At 41.9% G+C, this 26,943-nt stretch overlaps 1 protein-coding gene across 1 annotated transcript in view; it reads right to left on the bottom strand.

Annotated features, from left to right (window-relative positions):
• Positions 1-26,943, bottom strand: part of FRMPD3 (FERM and PDZ domain containing 3) — a 1,009,771-nt gene that overhangs the window by 235,525 nt on the left and 747,303 nt on the right. The window contains exon 10 of the mRNA XM_085607691.1: positions 6,885-7,011. Coding sequence (XP_085463817.1) covers positions 6,885-7,011 — 127 coding nt within the window. The remainder of the gene's footprint in view (positions 1-6,884; positions 7,012-26,943) is intronic.

The following is a 26,943-nucleotide window of genomic DNA, read 5'->3' as shown; positions in this document are numbered from 1 at the left end:
TCACAGAAATGTGAGGAAAATGTGTTTTGTTAGTCAAAGTTTGAGGTTTGCAAGGGATTCTGTGCAAGTCACCCAATCCTTGATTCCACTAGCTTTAAAAAAATTACAAGTTTGCTAGGTTTCCCTTAGGTGCTGGGTGAGCTAGGGACCAAAATCTACAGCTACCCACTTTACAAAATATAGGTCAGTTGGGAGTGCAAATGTGATGCATCCATGTTGCGTTTTGTGCCATTTCTTTTCTCGGGCACTCTGCTTACCCACACAAGTGAGGTATAATTTTTAACAGAAGACTTAGGGGAATACTTGGTGGAAGGACGTTTGTGGCTCGCCAAAGAATCCAGATGTTCCATCATGAAAATATGAGGAAAATGTGTTTTTGTATTCAAAGTTTGAGGTTTGTAAGGTATTTTGTGCAAAACAACCTGGAGAGAGCCACACAAGTCACCCCATCCTGGATTTTCCTTGGTGTCTGGTTTTAAAAATTTACAGATTTGCTAGGTTTCTTAAGGTGCCAGTTGAGCTAGAGCCCAAAATCCACAGCTACTCACTTTTCAAAAAACAGATTGTGTTGAATTGAAAAACTGTGATGCATCCATGTTGCATTTTGGGCTTTTTCCTGTTGCAGGGACTAGGCCTACCCTCAAAAGAGAAATGCCATTTTTATCAGAAGACATGTGGGAGCATAGAATACATACTGGATTTTGCTGCATTAGTGCCTTTGAAATGTAAGCCAGTATGCAAGAAATTAGACATTTTGAAAAATACCCTCTACGGGTACGTACAAATTCAAAGATGTACAAACAACCATTGCTCCTAAACTCCATATCTTGTGCCCATTTCAGTAGCCTTTTTTCACTCTACATATATTTCACCATATGGATCAGGCGCACAACACCCATTGGGCTCACCGGGCTTCAGCCCCCCCCGTCATGTGTGTCAGCCCGGCTGAGACAGCCTCGCGGGCTGGCGTCCGTCTAATTACAGCCGCACCTGAGTACTTCACAAAGTTCACGGGTCTTTAAAAGACCATTTACACGTTAATGAGGCTTTTGTTGCGTTTTCGCCCCTTCTTACAGCCACTCTGCATATGGCTGGAAGACTTAGCCCCCCCCCGAAATCTTTTTCAGCCCCCCCCGAAATTTGGCTCTAGTTGCCCGCCTGATATGGATTGTTCTCTACTCAGTACACAATGAAAAACCAATTGTAAAGTGTGGCTCAGTTGTTGGTTCCGGATACCTCGGGTTCTTGGTGAACCTAAAAATCCTATATATTCCTCCCCCAACCAAAAGGGTCAATCGAACGTGATGGTGCATTGCTCTTCTAAATTAACCATTGTGGGGAAAAGTTACAGATGAAAACATTGTCACAAATGGCTTTTTTTCCTAATTGTTTTCAATATTTCTTTGGTTATTTTGTGGAGGGAAAACCTTGCGGGATCTACACAAATGAACCCTTGCTGTATTTGGAATTGTGTCTACTTTTCAGAAATATATAACTTTCCTGGATCACCCATGAGTTTCACACTGGTTTGGACCACAAACTGGAAGTAGGTTGAAAGCACAATAAAATAGAAAAAATGGGCTGCCTCTTAGAAAAATGCCAAAACTGTGGTAAGAAATCTGTTTTTTAATTCGGCTCTGCATGTTCCTGAAAGCTGGGAAGATGGTGACTTCAGCACATCAAACCATTCCTTGATGCCATTTTTATGAAAAAAAGACACTTTTAGCCAGAACACTTTTTTCCTATTTTTCCCAAAAAAACTCAAAATATTGCTATATTTTGGCTACTTTATCAGTCCCCTCCAAAGGAATCCACAAACCCTAAAAACCTGTAAAATCCTGAGGATGTTGGAAAATGAAGGACCCAAATGTGCCCTGGATAGTTTATGTGTACAAAAATGTATGAAGGCTCTATCATGAACTGCCCCAAATAGCCAAAAAAAGGCTTAGCACTGGGGCGTAAAAAGGCCTAGCAGTGAAAGGGTTAAATACTAATGATGTGACATGGTTATCAGATTAGTATTACCATTTTACCATTTAAAACATGTTGGGAAGTACTGTTTAATAAATCAAATGATAAATAATACATTTATAAAGGTTAAAACATTTTCCTCTTAGTGTATCTGAACTATTTTAAAATACAATAAAAACCTAAAAATATTGAAATTTTACAATTATCATAGGGCCTGATTAACAAAGGTAAGCTTACACTTTTGTGTACGTTTGCAATTGTACGCTATTCACAAATGGCTTTAAGAGTACCATCTTTACGAGTGTGGTGTCTATGCACTTGTAAAGATACTACTCGCAAATCTCTTTGTGAATAGCATACAATAGTAAACCTACACAAAAGTGTAAGTTTACCTTTGTGAATCAGACCCAAAGACTAGAATTAACCACAGAAGACTATCACATGTAAAAATAAAAAAATTGTGGCCTAGGGTGGTTGGTTCTAGAACTGAGAAGACAAATAGAATTCTTCACCTTCCTTAGCCACAAACTGAATATGTAGATGAAACTAAGGTCGGCTTGACTAGATTCCTTTGTCCCTGTGCTCATACATTTTCAGAGGTGGAGTTAAACACAAGCTAGAAACCTTTGTCCATGTGCTTAGACATTTTGTAAGGTGGAGTAAAACGCTACCTAGAAGCCTTTGTCTCTGTGCTCATACATTTTTGAGGTGTAATAAAATGCTAGCTCTTACTTACAAGTCTATGAGGACAAATGTACGACCCTTACAATTTGTGAGTCACAAATTGTGTCATTTTACGACTCACAATTTGCGACTCGCAAAATGAAATTTACAACAATGTCTGAGACACTGTTTGTGATTCCTAATGGGTTCGCAAATTGCATGCTTCATTAATATTCATGAGGCAGGTGCAATTCGCGACCCCATTGGGTATGGCTAGCACTCCCAGGGATGGTGGCCTTCTAGGTTCATCAGACCACCATGTCTGTGACTGCTTTTTAAATAAAGCATGTTTTCTTTTTTTAAATGCACCCTGTTTTCCTTTAAGGAAAATTGGATGCATTTGAAAAAGAAAAAAGAAACGTTTCAGTTTCATCCTTTAAGAGTAGGCAGTGGTCCGTGGGACCACTGCCTGATCTTAAAAAATATTTTTGCATCCATTCACAAGGGGAAAGGGATCCCCTGGGGACCCCTTGTCGTTTGCGAGTGGCTTACCACCTACTTGGAGTAGGTGATAAACGGGGAGTGTTTTGTGACCACAATTGCAGTCGCAAAACAGTTGTACATTGAAGTGTGAGTCGCTATTAGGAAGGGACGCCCTTGGCACCCCCCTTCCTAATAGCAAGTCCCAAACCCTATTTTGCGAGTCGGTAATAGGTTACCGACTCACAAAATAGGGTTTGTACATGTGGCAGACCAATTTTGCGGTCCCAGACGTGCCGATATCCCGTTTGTGACCGTAAAAAATAGTCGTACATTTGGCCCCATTATCTTTACATGCAAGGTAAAGTAAAATGTGGGCTGTGAGTGTGATCAACCTTGTCTCTGCTGTTGGCTGTGAATCTACTGTGTAGACTTTCACCTTCTAGGGGAGAATCAGGTTGTAACATTTTGGTATCGAGCCGCTGTGAAATTTTAACTAAACAGCACAGACAAGATCAAGAAAGGTGTGATGTTGCACATGATGTAAATGTATGATTGTAAAAATGAACACTGTCACAGCAGTACAGCAAATGAAATACATATGCACAAAGCCCACACAAAATACTGGCAAAGATAGCACCTTTATATCAAGATAACAGGGATCATGGTACATGAAAATCTCTCCTTCTACACATACCTCTATAACAAGATCTGAAATTGTATGTACTCTCAAAATCACATCTGTATATGGACCCAGAGACACAAGTATGACACATTCCGGCCTAATTACAGAGCTACAAAAAATAAAGGAAACCATAGACACAGCACCCTCGGTCTACAATCAATGATACTGGAAAGTGATACACACAGCATATTAATGCTACAAAACGTATGTTTCATAATCACAACGTGCCAGAGATCAGATTCTGAGGTCACCCACCATGAGCAGCTCGCTGCGGTGAGAGAGGGAGAAACCACTGATAAATACATATGGAAGGAGTTCCAGCATAAGGAATTTTGCTTTCCCAAAAACTACCTAATAAAGGTATAAGATAACTGCCAATTAATGAAAGGAACCTATGTCTCCAAACTCTATTGAGGCTTGTACTGGTGGATATATCTTCTGTTGACCATCGATACACCAGACAGAAACTTCACAACATGAACCATGACTCTACAAAGGTGTTCAAACTACTGATTGACTTCAACCCCATGTCCAATAAAGCCTGTTCCTCTTTCCCTTCTATCGTGTCAATAATAAAATATGAATATTTTTCATTTTCAGTTGAAGCACAGAACATACCTAGCTCTTTCTTCTTCTTCCCGTTATCATTAATAGAGTAGGAACACTTACCAGCAATATAACCCGCAGCACACAGTTACAGAATTGCAGGACTCAGACCAAAGGTGGAACTGTTTCTTTGATTCCCAACATGCCATTCAAATCTTTAGTACTGTAGGATCTCTTATGTCTTTTTGGAGTTTGTTTTGATGACCTGTGTCCCCGAATTGCTCTTTGAGGATGCATGTGCAAGTCACTTAGCTCTGTGGAAGGCTGTAGCTCTAGTAATGTTTTTGTAGGGCTACCCTGAATGCTGTTGAATCTATGTTTTTGTTTCAACTAGTGGTGTTTCTAAGAAATGTTTGTAACAAATGGTATCACTGATTCCAAGGTTTGGAGTGACTTCCACCTATGGCAATTATTCTTTATATAAATGTGTATGGCATGACTTTGTCATTTATTCCTATATTCCCTTCGTTATCTCTCTAGCAGTAATATTCAAGTTTCAGGTCTAGCTAGGATTCAGGTCCAGCTGTTCTGGAAAGGTCTTTTTGCATCCTGATATGGTTTGGCGCTGATAGATAGGTGGTTACGTAGGTGGACTGGAGAGAGACAAAGCGCAATAGAATCATAATGATCGCTGTTGTTTCACAGCCAACTGACCTCGCTAGCTATTCTAGTAACTAATGTAAAGTAGGTTTTCATCTTATTGATATTTAGAGAATAGCTGTTAAATTTTGGGCAGAGGTGGTGAGTGCTCAATTACAAAAGATACAACTATCTTGGGTAGTGCCTCTGATGGTCTCATAGGACAGGCTTCAGCAACCTTCAGTCATTGTGAGCCAGCACCTGCAATGGTCTCTGTCTTTCTACATGACTTCACAGTTAATGCTATAAACTGAACATCTAAACTGCAGCCTGAAAATCCTACTCCTGACACCACCTGCAGGACAGTGGAGGGCTCGTAAAGAACAGTGGCAGGCACTACGATAGGTATAGAGTTTGCTAGGGATGGAAATCCAGTCCTCCTAAATACAAGTGCCTTAGAATATAATGCACTTGTAATAAGAAAATATGTAATGTTTGTACTGGGCTACCCATCCGCCAAACTTTAAATCAGGCTCTCAATTTCATGGAGTCAGAGGGTCAGAATTATGCCCCACCCTTGATTCCTTAAGGTGTTCACTTCCTTGGTAAATCTTCTCCTTGAGCCCAATCTTTTATTCATCCTTGGTCCCATGTGGTTCCCTTCTTAAGAGTGGTTGGCTGCAAAACAATCCCACAGTATCTGAGCCTACAGTTCCACCTCTCTATCCTAACTCTTCTCAAAGGCAGTCCAATCTGGCCTTTGGAAGAACAAACACCACTCATTCAGGACAAGTTTTCTCCCATCCTCTGTGGTGAAAAACTCCTTCAGGTCTACTGTAACCCTGTCATGTGAAGGTGAAATTGTCATAGAATGCTTTGATAGGCATTCTATGACACTTTCACCTTCACATTCCAGGAAGGCTTTATTTTTACAGAAGGCTTTGGTGGATCTCAGTCGGTCACATCTCTCTAAGAGTTAATGAAGAGTGAAAACACAAGTTACATCAGAGCTGTAGGAGGCTCAGCTTGAGCGACAACCCTGAAGCGGACAAGATATGAATGGTTAACTTTCAAGAAGGCAATATGACAATTTATGGAAAAGTCACATTAGCAATAGACCTCATAAAAATGCAATGTTTTAATTGATTGTATTTAACTTGATTACATATATGATGTAGCAATGACTTTCATAGGTCACTAACAGATGTTAGTGAAACTAAATACTGAGCCAAAGAAGACTTCTGTTAAAACTGCTACTTGCACAAGCATTGCTTTTGAGTCTGTGTTTTAGGTTGCAGCGAGACATTGTACTTTGCATTTGTACACACTAGGCAGGGGATCATAACCTTTTAGAACACATCTACATTTTGTGACGTGCATGCACATTACAGCCTACTTACTAAAAGGTCATGATCAAGTATAACAATTTCATGGAAATATTCTTTTTAGTGTTATCAAAGAGCACATGTATTCAGGAGCTGATTATCAGGTACAAAAACCCAGTAGTCACAATTAAAGGTGTGCGAAACTGCCCCCAAATATTTGGGGAAAAATACACATACAAATTCTAGAATTATATGGAATTACATGCATTCCACAAAATGTACTTGTCTGATATATTGCATGGAAAATGAACGTGAAGGCATACTATACATACAGAAGTCACAAAGTATACCAACAACAAACTGGTTCAAAGAAACTTTTGTTGTTCAAGCAAAACATTTTGTTCCCAAATCATTTGCAAAATTAGTCTAACAGGAAATGTTTGAGTTTTACAAACTATCCACTAGGTAATATACATTTTACCCTGAACTAGATGGGAATCTCAGTGAAAAAGTGATATTCTACAGCTGTCACATAAGTAAATGAATAATTGAATACTGTTCATTAGCATCCTTACCGTTGTGCCACTTGGCAGATGGTTCTGGTGAGTTTTTAGCTGTTGAGAGAGAGCTTTTCTCAAGTTTTTTTCTTTCACATTTTGTAGAAGGGAGGGTGGCAAAAAAGGTTCCAAGCCCCATTCCTTCCTAAAACAAGAAAAGAAGTGAGTCAAGTAACACATTAAATGAAGAAATGGAGAAAAGGGTAGAGGGAAAGAGAGACATGAAACCTCTATAATCACAGACAAATGATAACCAACAAAATGGACATCAATCATCTTCCCTTTCTCTCTCTGTTAGTGTAAATCTGTTGGCCAATTTAAAAAAAATGCATTACAATAATGTGTTAGTGGGCTTAAAAGGGTTATAAATTGGAGATATCTGGGTCACTTATTTCCACATTAGGTATCCACACCAAATTTGCATACTTTTTCCAACATCCTTAGGAATCTAAAAGTATCCACTCTTTGAGGATTCACCAGGAGGGCACTGACAAAATAGCCAAAATATAGCTAAATTATGGAGTTATTTTCTGGGAGCAATGGAAAATAAATACTGTGCAATAATCTGGGTGTTATTGTTTTCTAAAAATGGCATCAGAATGTTGTTTTGATGTGTCAAGAACACAATTTTCACAGCTTTCAGGAACAATCAGAGCTGGCTCAAAAAATCTTTTTGCCAGTTTTTGCATTTTTCTAAGAGGTAGTGAATTTGTCCCAATTTCTGTGCTTTCAACCAACTTGCATTTTGTAGTGGAAACAGGTACAAAACCTATGGATGATCCTAGAAGGCTATATATTTCTGGGAAAGTAGAAGACATTCTGAATTCACCAAGGAGTCATTTATGTAGATCCCTGAAGGTTTTCTTATAGACACTAATCATTGAAATAAAAAAATACTGAAAATAAGTAAAACAAAATAGCAAGACTTTAAACACCAAGCAGACTATCTGCCAGACAAACTGAGGGCATGCGACTACCCTGAGAAAATCATTTAGAAAACATGTGAGAAACTGGAATCGAGGTTTACTACTAGAAACGCAACCAAAAGAAAAAACAGAACCCCTTCTGGTATTTGTCAGCACATACAACATCTGCTCGGACTGCGTCAAAAAGATTGTTAAACTCAATTGGTGCATTCTAAACACAGAACCCAGACAGTGGCACAATCCCCTCTCTTCTAACAAAAGAGCAAAAATCCTGCAGGATACACTTGTCCACACCAGACACAGAGCCAAATTGTAATCAGAGTATACGATTCACAGTGCACTAGGTCTTCCAGGGGTAACAGGCCACTACTCGTGTGGTCAATGCAGCTTCTGCCATCGGACCTGAACGCACCAATGAAAGAAATTGACCCAGTCTTACACACTCCTTGGCAATTACGAAGACCTACAAACTGCAACACTAAACAGCTCATATACCTGATAGCCTGTCCATGCAAACTCAGATATGTAGGCATGACGACTCAAAAAATAAGCACAAGAATCTGCAAACATAGGAGTAACATCAGTTGTAGACACATTACCACCAAAATGACGGAACATTACATCACTGCTGGACACTCCGTAAAAGACCTTAAGTGGGTCATTCTGGAACATGTCATAGCGTAGACAAGGAATGTGGAAAGAAATTTATTTGAGAGGAACAGCACTGGATTTATAAATGATCCACACATAAAAATGGACTGAATGATGATATCCCATGGTGGAATGTAACTGACATTAATAAATACGGACTGCTGTCTGACACTGGTTGTGTTCATAGGTGTATGTTTTCATCATATTATTCACATCACTGCGTCGTAAAACATTTTTATCTTTCCCCTTAGTACGGGGCTTTTTCCTTTTCTCTTCCCTCTTTCTGTTGTTGCCTTGCACTGCTCTCCATAGATCAACAAGACCACATCTATGGGGATATGGGACTACATTTCCCATCTCTCCCCCCACATGTGACCCCTTCTCCACCAATAGGTGAACTTGGGAGTCCTTCGCCACACTCTTTCCTTTAAGCACCAAGGGAAATTTGGAAGCGGGACTACATTTCCCAGCATTCCTGCAGGCCAGCACTCCTCCTTTAGGGACCATGTGACTTTGGTCACATGACTTCCTCACTCTACATAAAAGACAGCCTGATTCAGGGCTGGCCATAAACGGAGGAGTGTGGGGACCTGAATAGGTGCAAGGGAGGACGATGTCCCTTGGTGTAGTGCTGTGGGAAACAGGATAATTGAGCTTTATCTTTAGGAACCCCCCTCTCCTTTTTATAAAACAAAGGGTAAACACTGTGATTGCTATCCTCTTAGAGTGTGAAGGCAGGGATCGCCCCCACACCCACTACCTCACGGAACCTGAAGTTTTAGAAATTGCGAGTGCATGCTTAATACTACTGGCTATTATAATTTAATTTTATTTACCTTTATGTGTGTGTTTTATGTCTGTATATATATATATATATGTCTTGTCTGTCATCTGAGAGGACACTTACGTGTCTGCATGCCACGTTTGGCACACGATAATCTAAGTGTGCAAAAGCATGAGACAATTACATGATCAGTGGCGTGATTCACTGCTTAGCAAAATTGCTTTTGTATTTTCTATTTCAGAGACCAATAGAGGGAAAAGCATGCTTCATGTTTAGCGTACTGTGTAAACCAGCATTAGGAGTTGCTATTTAACACAATCTGTAGAAAATCTACGGTTTTACTTGGTCCTGAAGAAAGCCTGCTAAATCTGAGAGCAAAAGACACACAATTGATGGACGGAATGCAGAACAAATCAAAACATTCACTCCCAATCAAGAGATCTGGGTTAAATCCATCATTCTTTTGCTCACCATGCCACCCCAGATTAGACCTGGCCATATGCAAATCAGTCTTGACCCTGTGCCTCATGGGAACAGTCCAGCCCGAACTGCCAAGCCAGGTCCTCCCTGGACCGGAAACAAGCATCCTAGGACCGGTTTCGGGGTTTCACCCCTCTTCAGCCAGGATAGCTTGATTCCAGTGGCACAGTGAGCCCAGGACCCACGTCTGGACATACCTGGCGTACTTAGGGCGAGAAAGTAAAAGACACACAATTGATGGACGGAATGCAGAACAAATCAAAACATTCACCCCCAGTCAAGAGATCTGGGTTAAATCCATCATTCTTTTGATCACCATGCCAACCCAGTTTACACCTGGCCTTATGCAAATCAGTCTTGACCCTGTGCCTCATGGGAACAGTCCAGCCCGAACTGCCAAGCCAGGTCCTCCCTGGACCGGAAACAAGCATCCTAGGACCGGTTTCGGGGTTTCACCCCTCTTCAGCCAGGATAGCTTGATTCCAGTGGCACAGTGAGCCCAGGACCCACGTCTGGTCATACCTGGCGCACTTAGGGCGAGAAAGCAAAAGACACACAATTGATGGACGGAATGCAGAACAAATCAAAACATTCAACCCCAGTCAAGAGATCTGGGTTAAATCCATTATTCTTTTGCTCACCATGCCACCCCAGTTTAGACCTGGCCATATGCAAATCAGTCTTGACCCTGTGCCTCATGGGAACATTCACCCCCAGTCAAGAGATCTGGGTTGCTGAAACTGAGAGGCACTTTTAACAGGCTGAAACATATCAACTTTACTGAGCGATAGATGTTAGTTGTCATTACACTCTTAGAACATTAAACAGTATGTATCCTCACTAAAGGGCCTTATTAATAAACAAGAATTAGGATCCTGAAGCCTTTTTTAACTTACACTTAGGTTTTAGTAAAAGCTCTGCTTACAAACCCCGTTGAGCCCACTCACTCACACTAGGTGCAGTGGGTGAGGGTCCTACTAATATATCCATGTGACACAAGGGTGGTATCGATTCACCTGGGTGCAGATCCCTTTCCACTTTGATATATATTGAGACCAGTTAATTTGACCTTTTAAAATGTTAGGAGTACATACATTGTGAGGTTTTCCCTCTTTTGTGCACTGAACAAAATAGCAATCCATGACAATGTTGTCATCTGAAATTTTTGTCATGATAGCAGATTTACAAAGTTAATATACCGTTAAGTATGTCAGACCCATCAGCCTTCAAAGACATATAGGGCTTGTAGGTTTTCCATAAACGTGATACCCGGAGCAAAAAACTGAGCTGCCGCTTATAAGGAGTTTTTATATTATATCTACCATGTAGCAATTCATATGGTAAAATCTAGTGATAAAAATGGGTATGAAGGAAACCTAAGCATTTCTGAAATGTTCATAAGTACTGGATTTAGGAACAGTGGTTATTTGTACATTTGTGAATTTGGGGTTAGCCATATTATCATGTGCTGCACACGGCATTTTGCAAAATGTCCTCTTTTTGCACACTGGCTTACATTTTGAAGAAGAAAAATGCAGAGAAATCCAATTGATAATAACAAATGTTGCATTATTCTGTGTTGTCACAGATCTTCTAACAAAAACGGTGCCCCACTTGAGTTGATGGGCCTACTTCCTATGAAACAAAACACCCCAAAACGCGACTTGGAGACATTCCATTTCACCAAGCAAAATCAATGCTTTTTTCACATTGTTCGCAGCTGTGGAATTTGGGCCCTAGCGCAACTGCCGCCCAGCAAACCCAGCAAACCCAGCAAACCCTACAGCACTCAGGGAGCTGTGACTTGTGAGATCCAATGGAATTTTATTACCTAAGCTGCGTGCAAACCTGAAACTTTGGCTAAAAACATGCATTTTCCTCACATTTCAGTGAGAAAAATTTCCAGAAGATTCTGGGATCACAATGTTCGTATTGCCGAGCATTTCCATATTTCTTCCAATAAAGTACACCGATTGTGTGGCTGGAGCTAGTGCCCTAACATAAAACGCCCAAAGCATGCCTTGGAGAAATCAATAAATCTCACAGCAAAACTACTTGGTTTGGCAATGTGGGTAGATGAAGAAATTGGGTCTGAGCTCCGCCGCCACACAAGGAAAACAACAAAACCCAAACATTTCTGAAAATTAGACACCCAGGTAAGTCCAGGGTGGTGTGACGCATGTGGTGCCCATATTTTAAGGCCTTGTAAACTGCACACTATGGCAAAAACCATAACATTTTGCTCACATTTCTGTGATAGGAAGTACCAGAATCTGCTGGGTTCCTCACAATTCCTACCACCCAGCATGACCCCACTTTTGTGAATGGATCAGTGCCCATTCCAAAAGCCCAAAGGCCCGTTAGCACAAATAAAATGTTTCCACTCAAAACGACCCTTTTTTTCAATATGGGTAGCTGTGGCTTTTGGGGCTAGGCTTGACTGCCACTCAGGGAAACCTAGTAAATCTGGACATCTCTAGAAACAAGACACCTAGGGTTGTCCAGCTTGTATTGATCCCCCTACCCTCTCTTACCCACACTGCCCTTCAATCCACAACATTTAGCAAAAAAACATGCATTTTCCTCATATTTTGTGAGAGGAATTAACAGGTATACACAAATTCCCACCGAACAGCATTCTCACTCTCATCTAAATAAAAAAGCTACCCCAATTGTGTGAGTAGACCGAGTGACTGTGACACCCTGGTCCCAAATCTTAGGGTGGACACATCAACATTTCCTGTCAGAAAATTTGCTGAATTGGCAATGAGGGTCATTTTTCAAAACTAGACCCCTTGGGGAGTCCAGGGTTGTGCACCCTGTATTGGCCCAATAACGTTTTCGTACCCACAATGCTCTGCAAACATCAAAGGTTTCAAATCATACATTTTCCACACATTACTGTGTTGGAAACTTCTGGAATTAGCTGTGATCCATAAAATTCCTACTACCCAGCTTTTAAACTCCCATTGTCCCTGGTTTAATCTGTTCCTGTTGTGGGTACTAGGCCCAGCCACAAAAGTGGGGTAGCATTTTTAACAAGTGTGGGAACACTAGGTGGTAGGAATTTTGTGGATCTCTGCAGATTCCGCTTCTGCCTGACCTTTATAAATATGTATATTTCTATAGGGTGAGCCTAGCCAAAAGGTAGCGGACCACTGTGCATCGTCAAAGGCAAGCTTAAAGTCAGAGAGTCCGGCACTGAGAGATCCCCTCAGGGATGATATGTGCGGTTAATAAATCCATATAACATAACATAACAGAGTGGATGGTTAATACATTGTAATGGAGTGTTGTCAACTCTTCCCTAAATTGAAGCAGCGTTGGTGTTGTCCAGGTGAATTCAGGGATGTTGTTACAGAATCTGGGCGCATAGATGGAAAATGCCTGTTGTTTTATTTTTTCCTTTTTTTAAACTTCTTTGTCTGGTGGTGTTCTGGCTGTGGGTGTGCAAAACCACCAGAGATGGTGAGCATGTCTGCAAGATTAGCGGGGGTGCTGGTTATGATGGGTTTGTAATTAATACTGCTGGTATTTAAGAAGGTGCAGGCTGGCAAGGGGAGTTTTATCAGGATGGGAATGATATGATCATATTCCTTACACCCTGAATGAGACATGCAATGGCGTGTAGAATGTCCCTAACGGGTGACAGTGTGGAGTTTGGGAGGATATGGAGAAGGGCAGTACCACCATCCAGATGACAGACTGCAAGGGCATCAACAGCCGCTGTAAATACACTTTCTGCAAGAAATGGTTTGACTTTTTTTTAGAACAAAGAGCATTCTTTGTGTTTTTGGCAATGTGCTGCTTGATTGAGAGATTGGTTTTCAACGTGAATCCAAGTGATTTGGCATCCTGTGAAAGTTGGGGTTCAAAGCTGTCAAGGTAGATGTCATTGAGCTAAGTTTGTACTGAATTGTGTTTTAAGATAAATTGTGTTTGTTGTTCACGGCAAATATTAGGAATTCTATCTTGGGTGGGGTGAGCTTCAGGTAGGTGCTAGACATCCAGGTCTGGATGATGTGCAAGCAGTGTTTGAGGGGTTTGGATATCTGAAGCAGAGTAGATTTTCAAGTATAGTTGTGTACAATTACAAAGTGGTGAATCTTGATGCTGTTGTCTGTGAGTAGAGCACCAAGCAGCTCCATGTGAAGGTTGAAAAAATAGGAGACATTATGGAATGTTGGGGACTCCATATGTGAAGGGATCTTTTGTGGCCTTGAGGAGTCGCTGTGATCAAACCGGTGTCAGTTGGAAGGGTAGGAGGAGAACCCGCAAAAAACATTCACGACTCACAGGTGTCTGAGGGTGGGAGGGTCGACTGTGTTTAAGGCAGCTGAGATTCTCCAGCATACAAATAAGAGCCTCCCTTGATACAACCCTTGGATCTGTATACAGAAATAATTGTCCATCTGCGGTCTTTTGTTTTCATGCAAACAAGAACTGGGCACTGTCCACATTTATTGATTGGCTCATTGGTTGGTGTGGCTCTCGGTGACATCCATAGAGATATATAGGAGTGCACAAAGATCGATGACAAGCATGCCTCGAGTCCCTGATTTGAAGTTTCATGAATGAAAAGTTTCCATCGGCTAATTACACATATGCAGTGGATTAGTTTTCCTTAGAATTTTATTTTCTGTATTGGACGCTCGAGTACTCATTAATCCTTATCCTGATGATGACCATTGAATTTCAATATGGTCAAAACACCGTTGACGCCTACATGTGGCCCTAACTAAAGAGGACACATTTGTGTTATGTGTTGTTTTTTTTGTTGTGTTCAAACCACATATATATATTTTTTCTTCAGCCACTATGTATGTATACACAGCATATTGTTCTTATGGTTGTTTGTGTAACGTGTTGAGCACCATTAGTATTTTACTGATTCTCGTACTATTGCCATATCAATACATTTTCTAAATATTTACTATTTTTGTGGGTATATGACGTTTAAAATATTGTTCTATTTTCTTTTTTCTTCTTTTCTTCTGTCTCCTTTTTTCTTAATTTTACCATTTCTGTGTCTCAATCTTTTGGCATTCTCTATTTCCATATCTCACACTATAGATTAGATTTAACTTGAACCCTTGTTAGGATTCTAGTAGTCAGCAATATAAGGAGGCTTGAGCTTTTTCATCTGTGTTCAAGAAGGCATCGTCAATGATGTATAAGTTATGAGTCTCCATGCTGCAGTGTGATCTAAAGACCAACTGACTTGCAGGATAGGGTTAGCATTGATGTGATCCTGGAGTTGAACACAGACTGCTTTTTCAATTATCTTCTAAATGAATGGTAGGTGAGTGATAGGTCTGTAGTTGGCAAGCTCATCAGGGTCTAATGTGAGATTCTTTAGGAGTGAGAGGACCTAGCTGGCCTTCTGGAAAGATGTTTTGAGTGATGGAGGCATTGATAGTGTTGATATAGTAATTTTCTTTGGCTGGTGCTATGAGCAAGGAATAAGGGAGCCTCCATTGCATGCACCAGAGGTTCCTTTGACAGCCTACCCAGCCATTGGCCAACAAGGAAGTACAGGTATTGTCCAGCGGCCATTTTCCACACACTAGAGGCTAAAAACCACTGACATTCACCAGTTATTGTTCTTAAGCTAACAATAACGTACCAATGCTATGCACTGCTTATTATCTTGCATAGTCCATCACTGATGACATATTAAATGACATAATTGATGACACTGCTAATGATATCTCAAATGTCATAATTGACAACTTCACTGATATTAGTTGTGATGCTGCTGAGGGCAGATTCATGAATACACGTGATACACACGTGATTCACGAATACACAGCCAGATTTGTGAATCCGCTGTTGCTAACACGAGAAAAAGCTTCCTAGTCCAATGATGTGCTGTTATATTTTTACGAATCTTCCATGGACTTGTGAATCAACAGAGGAACCGTGGATTAATATTTAAGATATATCTAAAATGTAACCTCTTCATTCCCAGAATGGAACACTTTTCCATGCTAATTTCTCAAAAACTACTGAACAGACTTACACCAAACCAAAGATAGGCACTTCCTTAGGTAAAGTTGTATTTTCATGTCATGTTTTTTGTTATTCCATTCAGCCATTTTTTCTGCATTGAGGAACAATAAAACCTTCCTCAAAACGGGAAATGTCCTGTTTGATACTCCCCTCTCCCATTCAACTATTAGGTCCCTTCCTGAAGGAACAGCACATATCTTACCATGAAGAATCAAAAATAGGTGTATGATATGATATAAGCAGAATTTATAAAGCGCAACAGATGTCCTTAGGTGTCAAGTTTCTGTAGACTTGGTATGCTTCTCAGCAAAGATACTGGTTCGGTACGATTGCAAAGTAAACTTATACTCCCTATAGGATGAAGAGCCAGATCGTTAACACTTTCCAAAAGGGAGAATGCATTTTAATACATGTGAGATGATGAGGAAGCGAGTTCCAGAGCCTTGCCACTGTGGCTGAGAAAGCTCTTCCTCTCCATCACTTCTTCCAAAGTCTGGGCACTGTTACGAAGTTCTAATGAGCTGAGCGGAGATTATCTCCCAGGAATATATCAATGAAACATGGCCTTGGTTCCATTTGGACTAACATGGTAGAGGGCCTTATGCATGATGCAGAGTGCTTTGAACATAATGCGCTTTTTTATTGGAAGCCAATGCAGATCAGGTAGTCCCTTGGATACCGACTTCCATTTTGGGATATCCAAGGTGAGTCTTGTAAGAACATTTTGCACTAATTGCAGTTTGGCTTGAGTGCTATTGTTGGTCTCCAGGTAAAGTGCATTATAATAGTGAATTCTACAAGACACCAAAGCCAAGGCTGCTTGTTTCTGTGCCAGAAGGGGAATGAATGGAAAGATTTTCTTCAGCATTCTGATGCTCCAGAAACAGGTTGACGTTGTGCGATTAACCTGCTGGTCCAGTGAGAGCTCACTAACCAGAATCACCTCTAGATTCTTGGCCGAGTCCGTTGGAGCCAGTAAGGCACCCAGTGTATCGGGCCACCAATTCCTGTTTTAGATAAAGTCTTGTGCTTCAAAGACCAGCACCTCCGTCTTCTCATCGATAAGCTTCTGGTAATTTTTTTCCCATCCACCCAGCCACTGCAGTCATTCAGTTAAATTTGGCTCCAGTAGCATTCGCGTCTTTATAAACAAACACGATTATCTGGGTATCGTCAGCATACAACACTTCTTATTGCCCAAAAAAGTGAATGACCCTAGCCAGTGGGGAGACGTAAAGATTGAATAGCGTGGGGCAAAAAGAAGAGTACTTTTTTCTTTTGAAATTTCTGTGCAGATTTGTCCTATGCCACCAAAGTTATTATCAAAACAATAAATGCCTTTCTACTGGAAACTCTGACCAGACCATAACTATAGAGGCACTATCACAGAAGCAAACCAACATTTTAACAATACAATCTGCTATTCATAGACGAACTAGATACACTCCCGCATTTACTGCCCCAATTGTGAAGTAAAACAAAATTGCTTTTGTTGCATACGTATATTTCAGGTTATGATCTTCTGGAAGTTAGATCACTGTGACTTTTTATATTATAGTTAGAAGTGTTGAAGCAATTATTTTGACACAAGTACCATTATCTACTTTTAGGAATACATATAGAATTTATGTCACACTTCAACCCGAAAGTACTCATTAACCAACATTAAAATGCAATGACTTTTGGCTATGGTGCAGCAATACATTGATTGCACAGTAATATAAAGTATAATGCTAGCAAATCCAAAACAGTGTCTAAATTAAATTAGCAAGATAAGTACAATTATTCACAAAAATAAAACTGTCTGTTCTTGTCTTTTTATTCTACAATCTGGGAGCTACATAAATGGGAGCCACATAAATTGCTTAATGTACTATTCTTTGGAAGCTCTCTTTTTTGATATTGTGGAATGTAAAGCATTTTCTTTCCATTGTAGGCTCACTCCTATTCTCCGCCCATGATTAGCATTACCCTGTTCTCATGTCCTCCCAGTTGTCCTCCACATTGTCCTATCCAGTGATGGAGCTGTGGGCATGTTCCTTCTTCCAAGCTGGAGAATGTCTTTGTAGCTGGGAATGCCTGAATGGACCTTGGTGGGGCCCCCTGCCTGCAGCAACAATGCTTTTACACTAGCAAGATCATGCACAGTGGTGCAAAGAGGCCATTTTGGAATGTACTCTGCACATAAGAGGAACTATGTCCAGTCGCTCGTTATTATTCTTTGCTCCTGTCAACCAGTGGCTGGTGTGAAGTCTTTCCTGTGACTCTATGTGAATTCAGAAATTCTACAAGGATTTCTAATGGGATTGTTCAGCAACTTGATTCAATCCTTATTGGTAGGAGCGCATATATGCTAACTTTGATTATCTGTGTGGTTTCTACATGTTGGCTGTGCATAAGGTAATGCTCCTTAATCCTGGAGGGAAGAGGTCTTTGAAGAATTATAAGGGTCCATGAAAGGATGGTTTCACCTGAAAACAGTCTAAAGGAATGTGTAAACCATCTTAGCGATGGCAATAATGGAAGAGTGCATGTTTAATGAACATGCAATCTTTGTGGCTGGTCGCTTATGATTTATCTTGATTACCAGAATAGAAGTTTCTTGAACCGCTGCCTGGAGTTATAGATCAATAAATAAGTTACGTGACACTCTTCTGAGGATAAAATCCTTATTTCAGGAATTAAAGTGCATACAGACTAAACAACAACTGTCAGTTTGTGCACAATATACACAGTGGGGCTCTTGCTGCTCACCCACAGTGGATGAACAGTATAAGACCTTGCGCAAGTGCTGCAGACAGTACAGCAGAATTCATTCACTTCTTCTTGCATAGCTATTGAAATGTCTGCAATATATGTTGGTGCAGTTGTCTATGATGCTAAAAACTCTTCATATCTGCGTGTCTGAGTGTTTACCTGGCAGAGTTCATGCCTGTAAATTATACATGCCATATATATTTAACTACTTGTTTTGCACAAGTGAACTAAAAGAGTAACGGAGTAGATGTTAGACTGTGATCTTCACACGTAATCAATGAATTAACTGGCCCTTTTTGAAGTGAGGGTCAGTGGAACATGGCCACTAAAGCAGTAGGAAACCCAGAACACATGACTTCCTGAAGCACGGCTACTGGATTGCCTGTAGGCAAATGAAATAGGCCACATGCTTTGCAGGGATTCTTGAAGCGTGGTCACCAGAAGTGAAGGCACACCCAATGTAAAGGCTGATGATGGGTTTCCCACACTCTGGAATATAAATGGGTTATGGTTGAAGGGTCGAAGGGCCAGGCTACTCCAATATCTAAAAGACTCCCCCGCACAAATATTGATCTTACAAGAAACACATCTATTGAAGAAGGAGTGTCTAGATATCTTTGGAAAATTAAGATGGGTACAACAAGTTTTGTGTACAGATCAGAGTGGGAATACCAGGGGGGTGGCCATAATAGTAAAAAAACAGACAAAAGTCTGGGATCCCACATTTGTTTTAATAAATGCCATGACCCACTCACTGTGGCATGCATCTCCATTGAGCAACTACAACACCATAATGCCGTACGTGGCATGATGGAGCTAGGATGGAGAATCAAGACTTTATACTTAGGGATCAAATGCAGGTTAAACCTGCAGAGGTAGGCTACCTAATCAATTAGATTTATTCTGAGTGTTGGTTCTTGCCTTGTCAATATGTGCACATGCCACCGTGATGACTGTTATCAGAGTGGAATGGTGGCATGACGACTGTTGCCAGGGCGGGACGGTGGCATGTGGAATCCTCGGGGCAACCTGAGGCAGTTGGTTTCTGCTGCCTGCCCTGACCGGTCAGTTGTGTACTGACTGAAATAAACAAAAGAAGACTTTTACCTGCTGTGTCCGCTTTGTCTTCTTTTCACTGAGGTTCCTTCAGGCAGGATTAAAATTAGGTTTGATGGTCTTACGGTCATTATCACCCTACCATCTTTGTGCCAACATGCTTCGGCTGCAAATTTACAGCCTTTCCGGGTCAATGGCCTTCACCAGGACTGAAAATCCCTCTGTTGCCAGTGTTGCTACATCAAAACTAGTTGTACGCCACAATACTGTCAATCACAAAAACAGTTTGAAAAATAATACTTGCCTTGTTCACGCTCCTGAAGGATTTTTATCCTGCAAGTAGGTCAAAGTCTCTTAACCCAGGGAGACACCGGGCATCACCCTGTAGTCATACGTTCATCAAGGGTCAGACGCTGAGAGGTTGCAGTGTTTCTCCCTCTGTCGATTCAACCAGTGTTGCTGCTGCCCAATAATAAAGTATGCCACAACAAGTGGGTGAGGGCATTTCTTAAAAAAATGTGGAATCATTCTTTTGGGTGGAAAAACCATGAAACCTCAATCTTTTTGAGTTTTGCGATTAGCTAGGGAGGCGGATTGATTTTCTTTCCTCTCCCTTCTTCTCTGAACATAGGCCCACACTGTGTGCCTGTCTGACTGAGGCATGGCTACTGGAAGTGGATGGCTACATGCAAGTCTGACAGCCAGAAGTTGGTTTGTCATGAATGATTAAGAACAGCTACTGTACGGTCACAATATCACAGCCAACTGGTATGCTAGAATGAATGCAGCATTTTATGGCACTGGTATGGTCGTCAGCCAGTAGAGAAGGGAATGATCAGCAAGGAACCTGCACAGGAAGGCAATATTTCAAAACTATCTTGCATTTAAACACAAAAGTATAGTGAAATTAGTGAAACAATTCTATTACGCTATGTTTTGTAATTTAATTTCTGTTCATGTACAAATTCCATATTCGAAGCCTGAGAACAAGATGAATAAGCAGAATATGAGCAGCTGTTGTTTTTGGCACTTGTGCCCTCGTGTCGAAAATAGTTGCAAAGGTGCATTTTATGTTAAAATATAGGAGCTAAATTTGCAATTTTGAATTTAATAAAACAATTTTATTGTTTTTAATGTAATCAGCAAATACACCATGCAACATGCCTATCTTATGTAAATATCCCTAAATGCAACACCCCCGATATCAGGCAAACATATTAATCATGGTATTCCTTTAAATCCATGACCTGCACGTGGTTTGTTAGGTTGATCCTGTCACCCTACACTTTTTCAAATATTAATGGACAGCCCTGTGATTGGTAGATTAGGATTTCTAGTGGCATGCATTGATTCATTGCATGCACCCAACTTTCCACAGTGGGAGGCTTCTCATGCTGCCAAAATTGCAAGATGTCTACATGCAATTAACAAATTAAGATATATTAGCACTAGTTTAAAAATATTGTTTTGAGATCTATTAGTATGAACAGGAGAATTGATTTTGGGTCTTTTGCCAAATGCCACTTGCACACCACTGTGAAGGTGCCCAGCACCATCGTAACATGGGGCAATCCACTGTACTATGCACTAGGTCAACCGCCAAGCTTCCACCTCTAACACAATCAGGAGAGTCAATTTTCTCAAATCACCACAACCTATGGTGGGGAATGTAGGTTCTATGCAAAAAAATTATTTGGATTATCTGGTACTGAGTTGCAATTGTCACTATGTGTGGTGCCACCCTGGCCTCCTATCATTCTGTTTCAGAAAGAGCTCCAATGTCTTTCAGCGAAAGAAATTAGGAGTATGAATCACCAGGGGGCAGTACAGGTGTTATATCTTATGTGCACACATGTCCCCGGTCAATAACTTACCCTTGAGTGGGTTGAAATGGGCTAAGTCTGAAATATTTTTCATGTGCTGGAACAATGCATGTTTCAGTTGCAGAACTGAATTGATGTTTATGCATGTCATATCTGGGCTGCAAATGCTCAAAGGAGGGCACAACTGTATCAGACACAATATCTTGCAATTAAGATAAGCCAATGGTATCCTGTATGTGGAACCATTCCAGGGTGTAGACATCACAGGAAGCAAAAGACTGTGACATCAGTATGCCTAAAAATGGTACAGAACTCTACATGGTTAATTCTGCAGCTGAGGTAGTAGTAACATGGGCAAGGAGACCACCTTAAAAATGGATACACACCCTATAAGTGATGATGTGAGAGGCAGCCAAAAAGCAATGTCACTCAGTACTCTCTCAACCGGGGAGGGTCAAGTTATGTACCCACGCACCCACCTCTCACTTGAAAATATGTATTACCAGATATTGGAATCTATCCAAGCCAATCTTCAGCCCACCACCTACCCAAGGTGTGGCAACTCTGGTTGCATAGGGTATACCATAGTCTTTGTCAGATACGTCTGGAGGCCTGAGTACTGCCCAATTGATTGAAACACCTTCAATGCCCAGAGATCAGACACTTCAGGTTTCTGAAGGAATAATAAAGGATAATCTGCTTATGAGGAGACCTGGTCAGACACTTAAGTAGTGCACTCGAAACTCCATATCAAGAGATCCATGCAACCTCATTCTGCCAAGAGCTCTATTATATTGGCAAAGAGCAGTGGGGTGAGCAGGCACCACTGCTTGTTTTCCCTCTTGATTTGGGAGTTCTCAAATAATGCACTGCCAATTCGTACCCTGGCCACCAAGTCCATTTATAGAATGTAGATATATCCCTTCAACCTGGCTCCAAAATTAAGCTTCTCCATAAGCTTAGCAAGGAAATCTCACTCCAGTGATTAAACGCCTTCTCAATATCCACAATCTAAAGTGCCAGTGGGGTCTCCAAGCAGGTAGATAGTGCAAAAGCATTACGTAGCCTATGAGGGTATGATGGGTAGAGCGACCCGTCATAAAACCGCATTGATCAGGGTGTACTAAAGACCCGAGCACACCCATTAAATGGTGAGCAAGGGCCTTAGCCATGATCTTATTCTTGATATTGAATAATGGGAAATGTTCATGGCTGACCAAGTTTGTGCATATAAGCCATTTGTAGGTCATGGGGAAGGGCACTAGAACTACTAGCCTCTTAAGATATTTCTGCAATATTTGGCATTGTGAACGAAGCAAGGTACTTCAAAAGTTCTGCCTGGAAACCATTGGGTCCAGGTGTTTTACCACTCTGGAATTCTTTCAGAGCGTTGGGCAATGTCTCCTCATCTATCTACCGCTCGAGAAGTTCCCTATCAGAAGATGACATTCGCTTTATCAACGACTTACATAAAAATTCCTTCAATTGTGTTTTTTCTTGGGCTGGCAGTACTCTGCAAAGGCCTGAACCAACAAACGGTGTTTGGATACAAACTGGCCAACGAGGCACTGGATACCACTAATGTGGGGTGGGGCAGTTTCTACTTTGGCACGGCCAGTGAAAGATTTTGCTGGCTTTGTTGACTCACTGATAAACCGGGCTCTGTGATACTTACCATGCCACCTTAGCCTCATGTATTAGGAGTTGTGTAAGTCTAGTTTTATGATGCTCTACCTTACAAAGCAGTTTGGGGTGCGGGAGAGCAAAGAACCTCTACTCCAGATACATCATGGCCCCCCTTCTCGGTTGCAACTTCAGCCGTCTGCGGCAATGGATGCCAGTGATATGACTGAAAATCCAGCATGGGAGGTAGGCATTTAAGGTTTCCTAGAGACTAATCAAAGCAGCAACAGAGTTTTTAATGAGTTGAGCTTATTGTGTTCAAAATAGGCATCCAGCTCATTGCAAATATAATCCAAAATGTGGTAGCAGTTAACTACCAACACTCCCTAGGAGCCATCCGCCAGTTATCAAGCACCACCTCTACAGGTGAGTGAGCTGAAAGGCCCCGCATGAGGACAAGTGCTTGTCTGGCATTTAGTAGGTCTGCTTCAGGCATAAGGAAGGAATTCAACCTCAAGAATCTATTAAGGGCCCTAGAGAAAAAAAATACTACAGATTTGTCAGATGGAGGTAGCACCAGACATGACACAGAGCTATAGCTGTGAGTAACGTCCAACACTAACAGGCCCTCAGGGGTGTGCACCTGTCCAGTCTTATTGATTTGCAAACCGAGTAATCCATTAAAATCAACCCCATTTATCAGTCTCCTAGGATGGAGGCGAGTAATATATTGGCCCAGTCAGTTGAGGAAGGTGACTGTCAACTGAGTAGGAGCATAGAAACACATCAGAGACATAGGCAACCCACGCACATTTTTGGCCACTGCAATATAACAACCATGTGGGTCTCACATCAAGTGCATCTGTACCAATAGGGAGATGTTCTAACCAGTATTTCAACCCCTCCATGAATCCCACGCATAGCCTGTGTGCAATACAACAGAGAAATCCTAGGAATTGACACTTTTCTAACACTTGGTGGATTTCTTGTAATAGTAAAATGTCAGTCGGGTATCTTTATATAGTAGGATTTCCCTTTTAAATTGATATAACATGTCATTTGCATTCAACAACAGGACGTGCAAGGGTTCAAGTTCAGGTGTCTCCATGTTGATAATATTGCAAGTGAATGTGGTACGAGCCCCACATGGGCACATACATGTGATGGCATAGCAGGATAATGCAGCATGTTGATCCTAAATAGTAGAACCCTGAACCTAGTAAACAATGAACTCTTCCTGCACCTTACACTTTTAAACCCTTGAAGTAACTATTAATTGATCCCCTACCCACATTCCCAACAATGCTACTTGGACTTTTATAACAACGGGAGCGTCCCCTCAAAGAGAAACAATAGTCTACTACTCAGTTGCATCCAAATTTCATCTCTTTGAGGCCAAAATGATAGATCTGTGCTACGTTGATCATGCATTTGGAGTAGTTGGTTCCGGTGGTGGTGGACTTGTCGTCTAGAGAAAGGTTGAGTTGAGTATAATTTCCATAGGATAAGATGGAGATGCCATGAGATCTGATGATGTGAGTGAGCGGTGTCATGTAGTTGTTGAACAGGGTTGGGCAGAGCGATGAATCCTGGGGGACTTCGCAGATCAGATGCTTGGGTTACAATGTGTAGGGTGTTAGTTTGACTTGCTATGTTCTTCCTGTAAGGAAGGAGCTTATGCAGTTGAGGGCCAGTCCTTGAATGCCTTTGTCGTGCAGTCCTCTAATAAGGGTGTGGTGAGAGACTGTCTCTAAGGTAGTGGCGAGGTCGAGTAGGATGAGCGCTGCGGTTTCTCCACGGTTCAGTATGTACAATTGTTTATCTGTGGCCATGTTGAGTGTTGTTTCTGTGCTATGGTTGCTCCAGAAACCTGATTGAGAGTGGTCCAGTAAGTCATGGAGTTTGAGGTGGTTGGTGAGTTGCTTGTTAATAGCATGGAGTGGTGTGGCTCACTGATTAGAGGCGGCAGACCCGGAAGCAGAGGTCAGCCCGGGACCAGGGTTCGATTCCTGATGCGGCAGGGTCTTGGGCCAAGGTCAGCGGACTCGATAATTCTCGCCTCGGTGCCTACTCTAACCATGGATCCCACTCAGCAACTCTGGGCAATAGCTTGCTTAATCTCCACTTACGGCCCCATCAGCGCCGGGGATGCTTGTCTTCACCTTGGAGATGCCCAGTAGGGACCATCTCACAGGGAAAGCCAGAATGGGTTCCCCAGCGGTATACAGCGCCGGGACGCCCCGTTGCTGGGGCAGCTGTGCGCTTTACAAGTATACAACATTTACATTTACATTTACTCCATCACTTGGGCTGGGTATGGAAGCAACCAGATGAGTCGGCTGATGCTGTTTTGAGGAGGGCGTTGACTGCTACATGTTTCCAGTCTTCTGGGAAGGTGGGGTATTCCTTCAGGAGGTGTTGATAATGTGGGTCAGGATATTGCTGACTGGTGGTTCTCGTATGTTGTAGATATGATGGGGCATTGGTTGGTAGTGGTCAGGATGGTGATGAGATATTTGGGGTCCGATTGTTCTTCGAAGTTGCTGTAGACTTTTTCTATTGAAGCATGATACATTTTCACAGAGTTCCTGTGATAATGTTAGCTGCAGCCTTGGGGTGGTGGATTCTTTGATGACAGAGAAGATCTCCTTCCAGATCCTGGAGCTCACCTTGATATGTTTGGTTAGTGCCCTTCTTTTGGCATCTCTCAGAGTTTGTTTTAGTGACGGAGTGCAGCCTTGTAAGTGAATCTGTCATTAGCATCATATTTATTTTCTTTCTAGCTGCTTGCAGTGGGGTTTAGATTCTCTGAGGGTGCCTGTATACCAGCTGGGTTGTTTGTTGTGAGTCTGCACAGTTTTTGATACAGTCATTGAAATTGGTGATGTCCTGTTAATGTTGGTGTTGCTGGGTTGGTTTATTTTTCAGGGTGCTAAGCGAATGAGTCTCTGTTACTTTGCTCTAGTTCTTTCTGGGTACATTGATGCTGGGGGGTGGTAGACTTGTGGTGCGGTGATCTGGAAGTGTATGATGGAGTGGTCAGCCTATGTGAGTAGTGAGGTGGAGTTGTATGTGATCCTGTTGATGGTGACAAAGGTTGGATCCAGAGTACGACCTGCGATGTGTGTCGGGTCTGTGATGAGCTGGGTGAGACTAAAGTTGTTCAGGCTTTCAAGGAAGGCTGTAGAGCAAGGGCCCATAGGGTCCTCAAGGTAGAAATTGAGGCTGCCAAGTAGTGTGAAGTACTTGGACTTGACGGGGAAGGGAGTGATGAAGTCTGTGATGAGGTGGCTGAAGTTGGTTTGTGGTCCAGGTGGATATGTCAAGGAGCCCTTACAGGGTGAAGCTGTTGTTCATGTCTAGACTAAAGTGCATGTTTTTCATGACGGGGGCTTCGGAGTATGTGGATGTGGTGCATTTGATGGTGTCTTTGTGGGTGACTGGTGGTCCACCTCTTGTCTTATGAAGGTGGTCCTGGGGTGCGATCTGGTACCGACACCGGGTGGAGCCAGGTCTCTGTCAGGAAGAGGCAGTCCGGTGCATTGTTGCTGAGGAGATCCCAGATGTCTGTGGTGTGGTTGCTGAGCGAGCGGGTGTTGAGAAGCATGCATGTGAGTGCTTGTACGGAGTGATGTGGGATGTTTCCCAGAGTGGGCAGTGAAGGTGATGGTGTCGGGGGGACATATGTGAGTGTGCTACTGAAGGTGAAGCAGCAGGAGGTGCATATTAATGTTCCTACTATGGTGTGGGGTGCAGCAGTATCTGGTGGATCAGTGGCTTTGGATGAGCGAGCGGGGGATCTCTGATATGTAGCAATGGGGTCTGGTCAGACCAGGGTTTGTAGCACTGGGCACGGTCCAAATGCAGATGGGACAGATGGGCTTGCCTTTGGGGAAACGGGAAGAAGAGGCGGGAAAGCAACGTGGGAGGAGCAGGTAAGGAGCACCTGAAAGGTGATTAGGTAA

Source organism: Triturus cristatus, chromosome 5_2, assembly GCF_964204655.1.
Source record: "Triturus cristatus chromosome 5_2, aTriCri1.1, whole genome shotgun sequence".
Lineage (NCBI taxonomy): Eukaryota > Metazoa > Chordata > Amphibia > Caudata > Salamandridae > Triturus > Triturus cristatus.
Note: the sequence above shows the minus strand (reverse complement) of the source record. Positions and strands in the feature narration are given on the sequence as shown.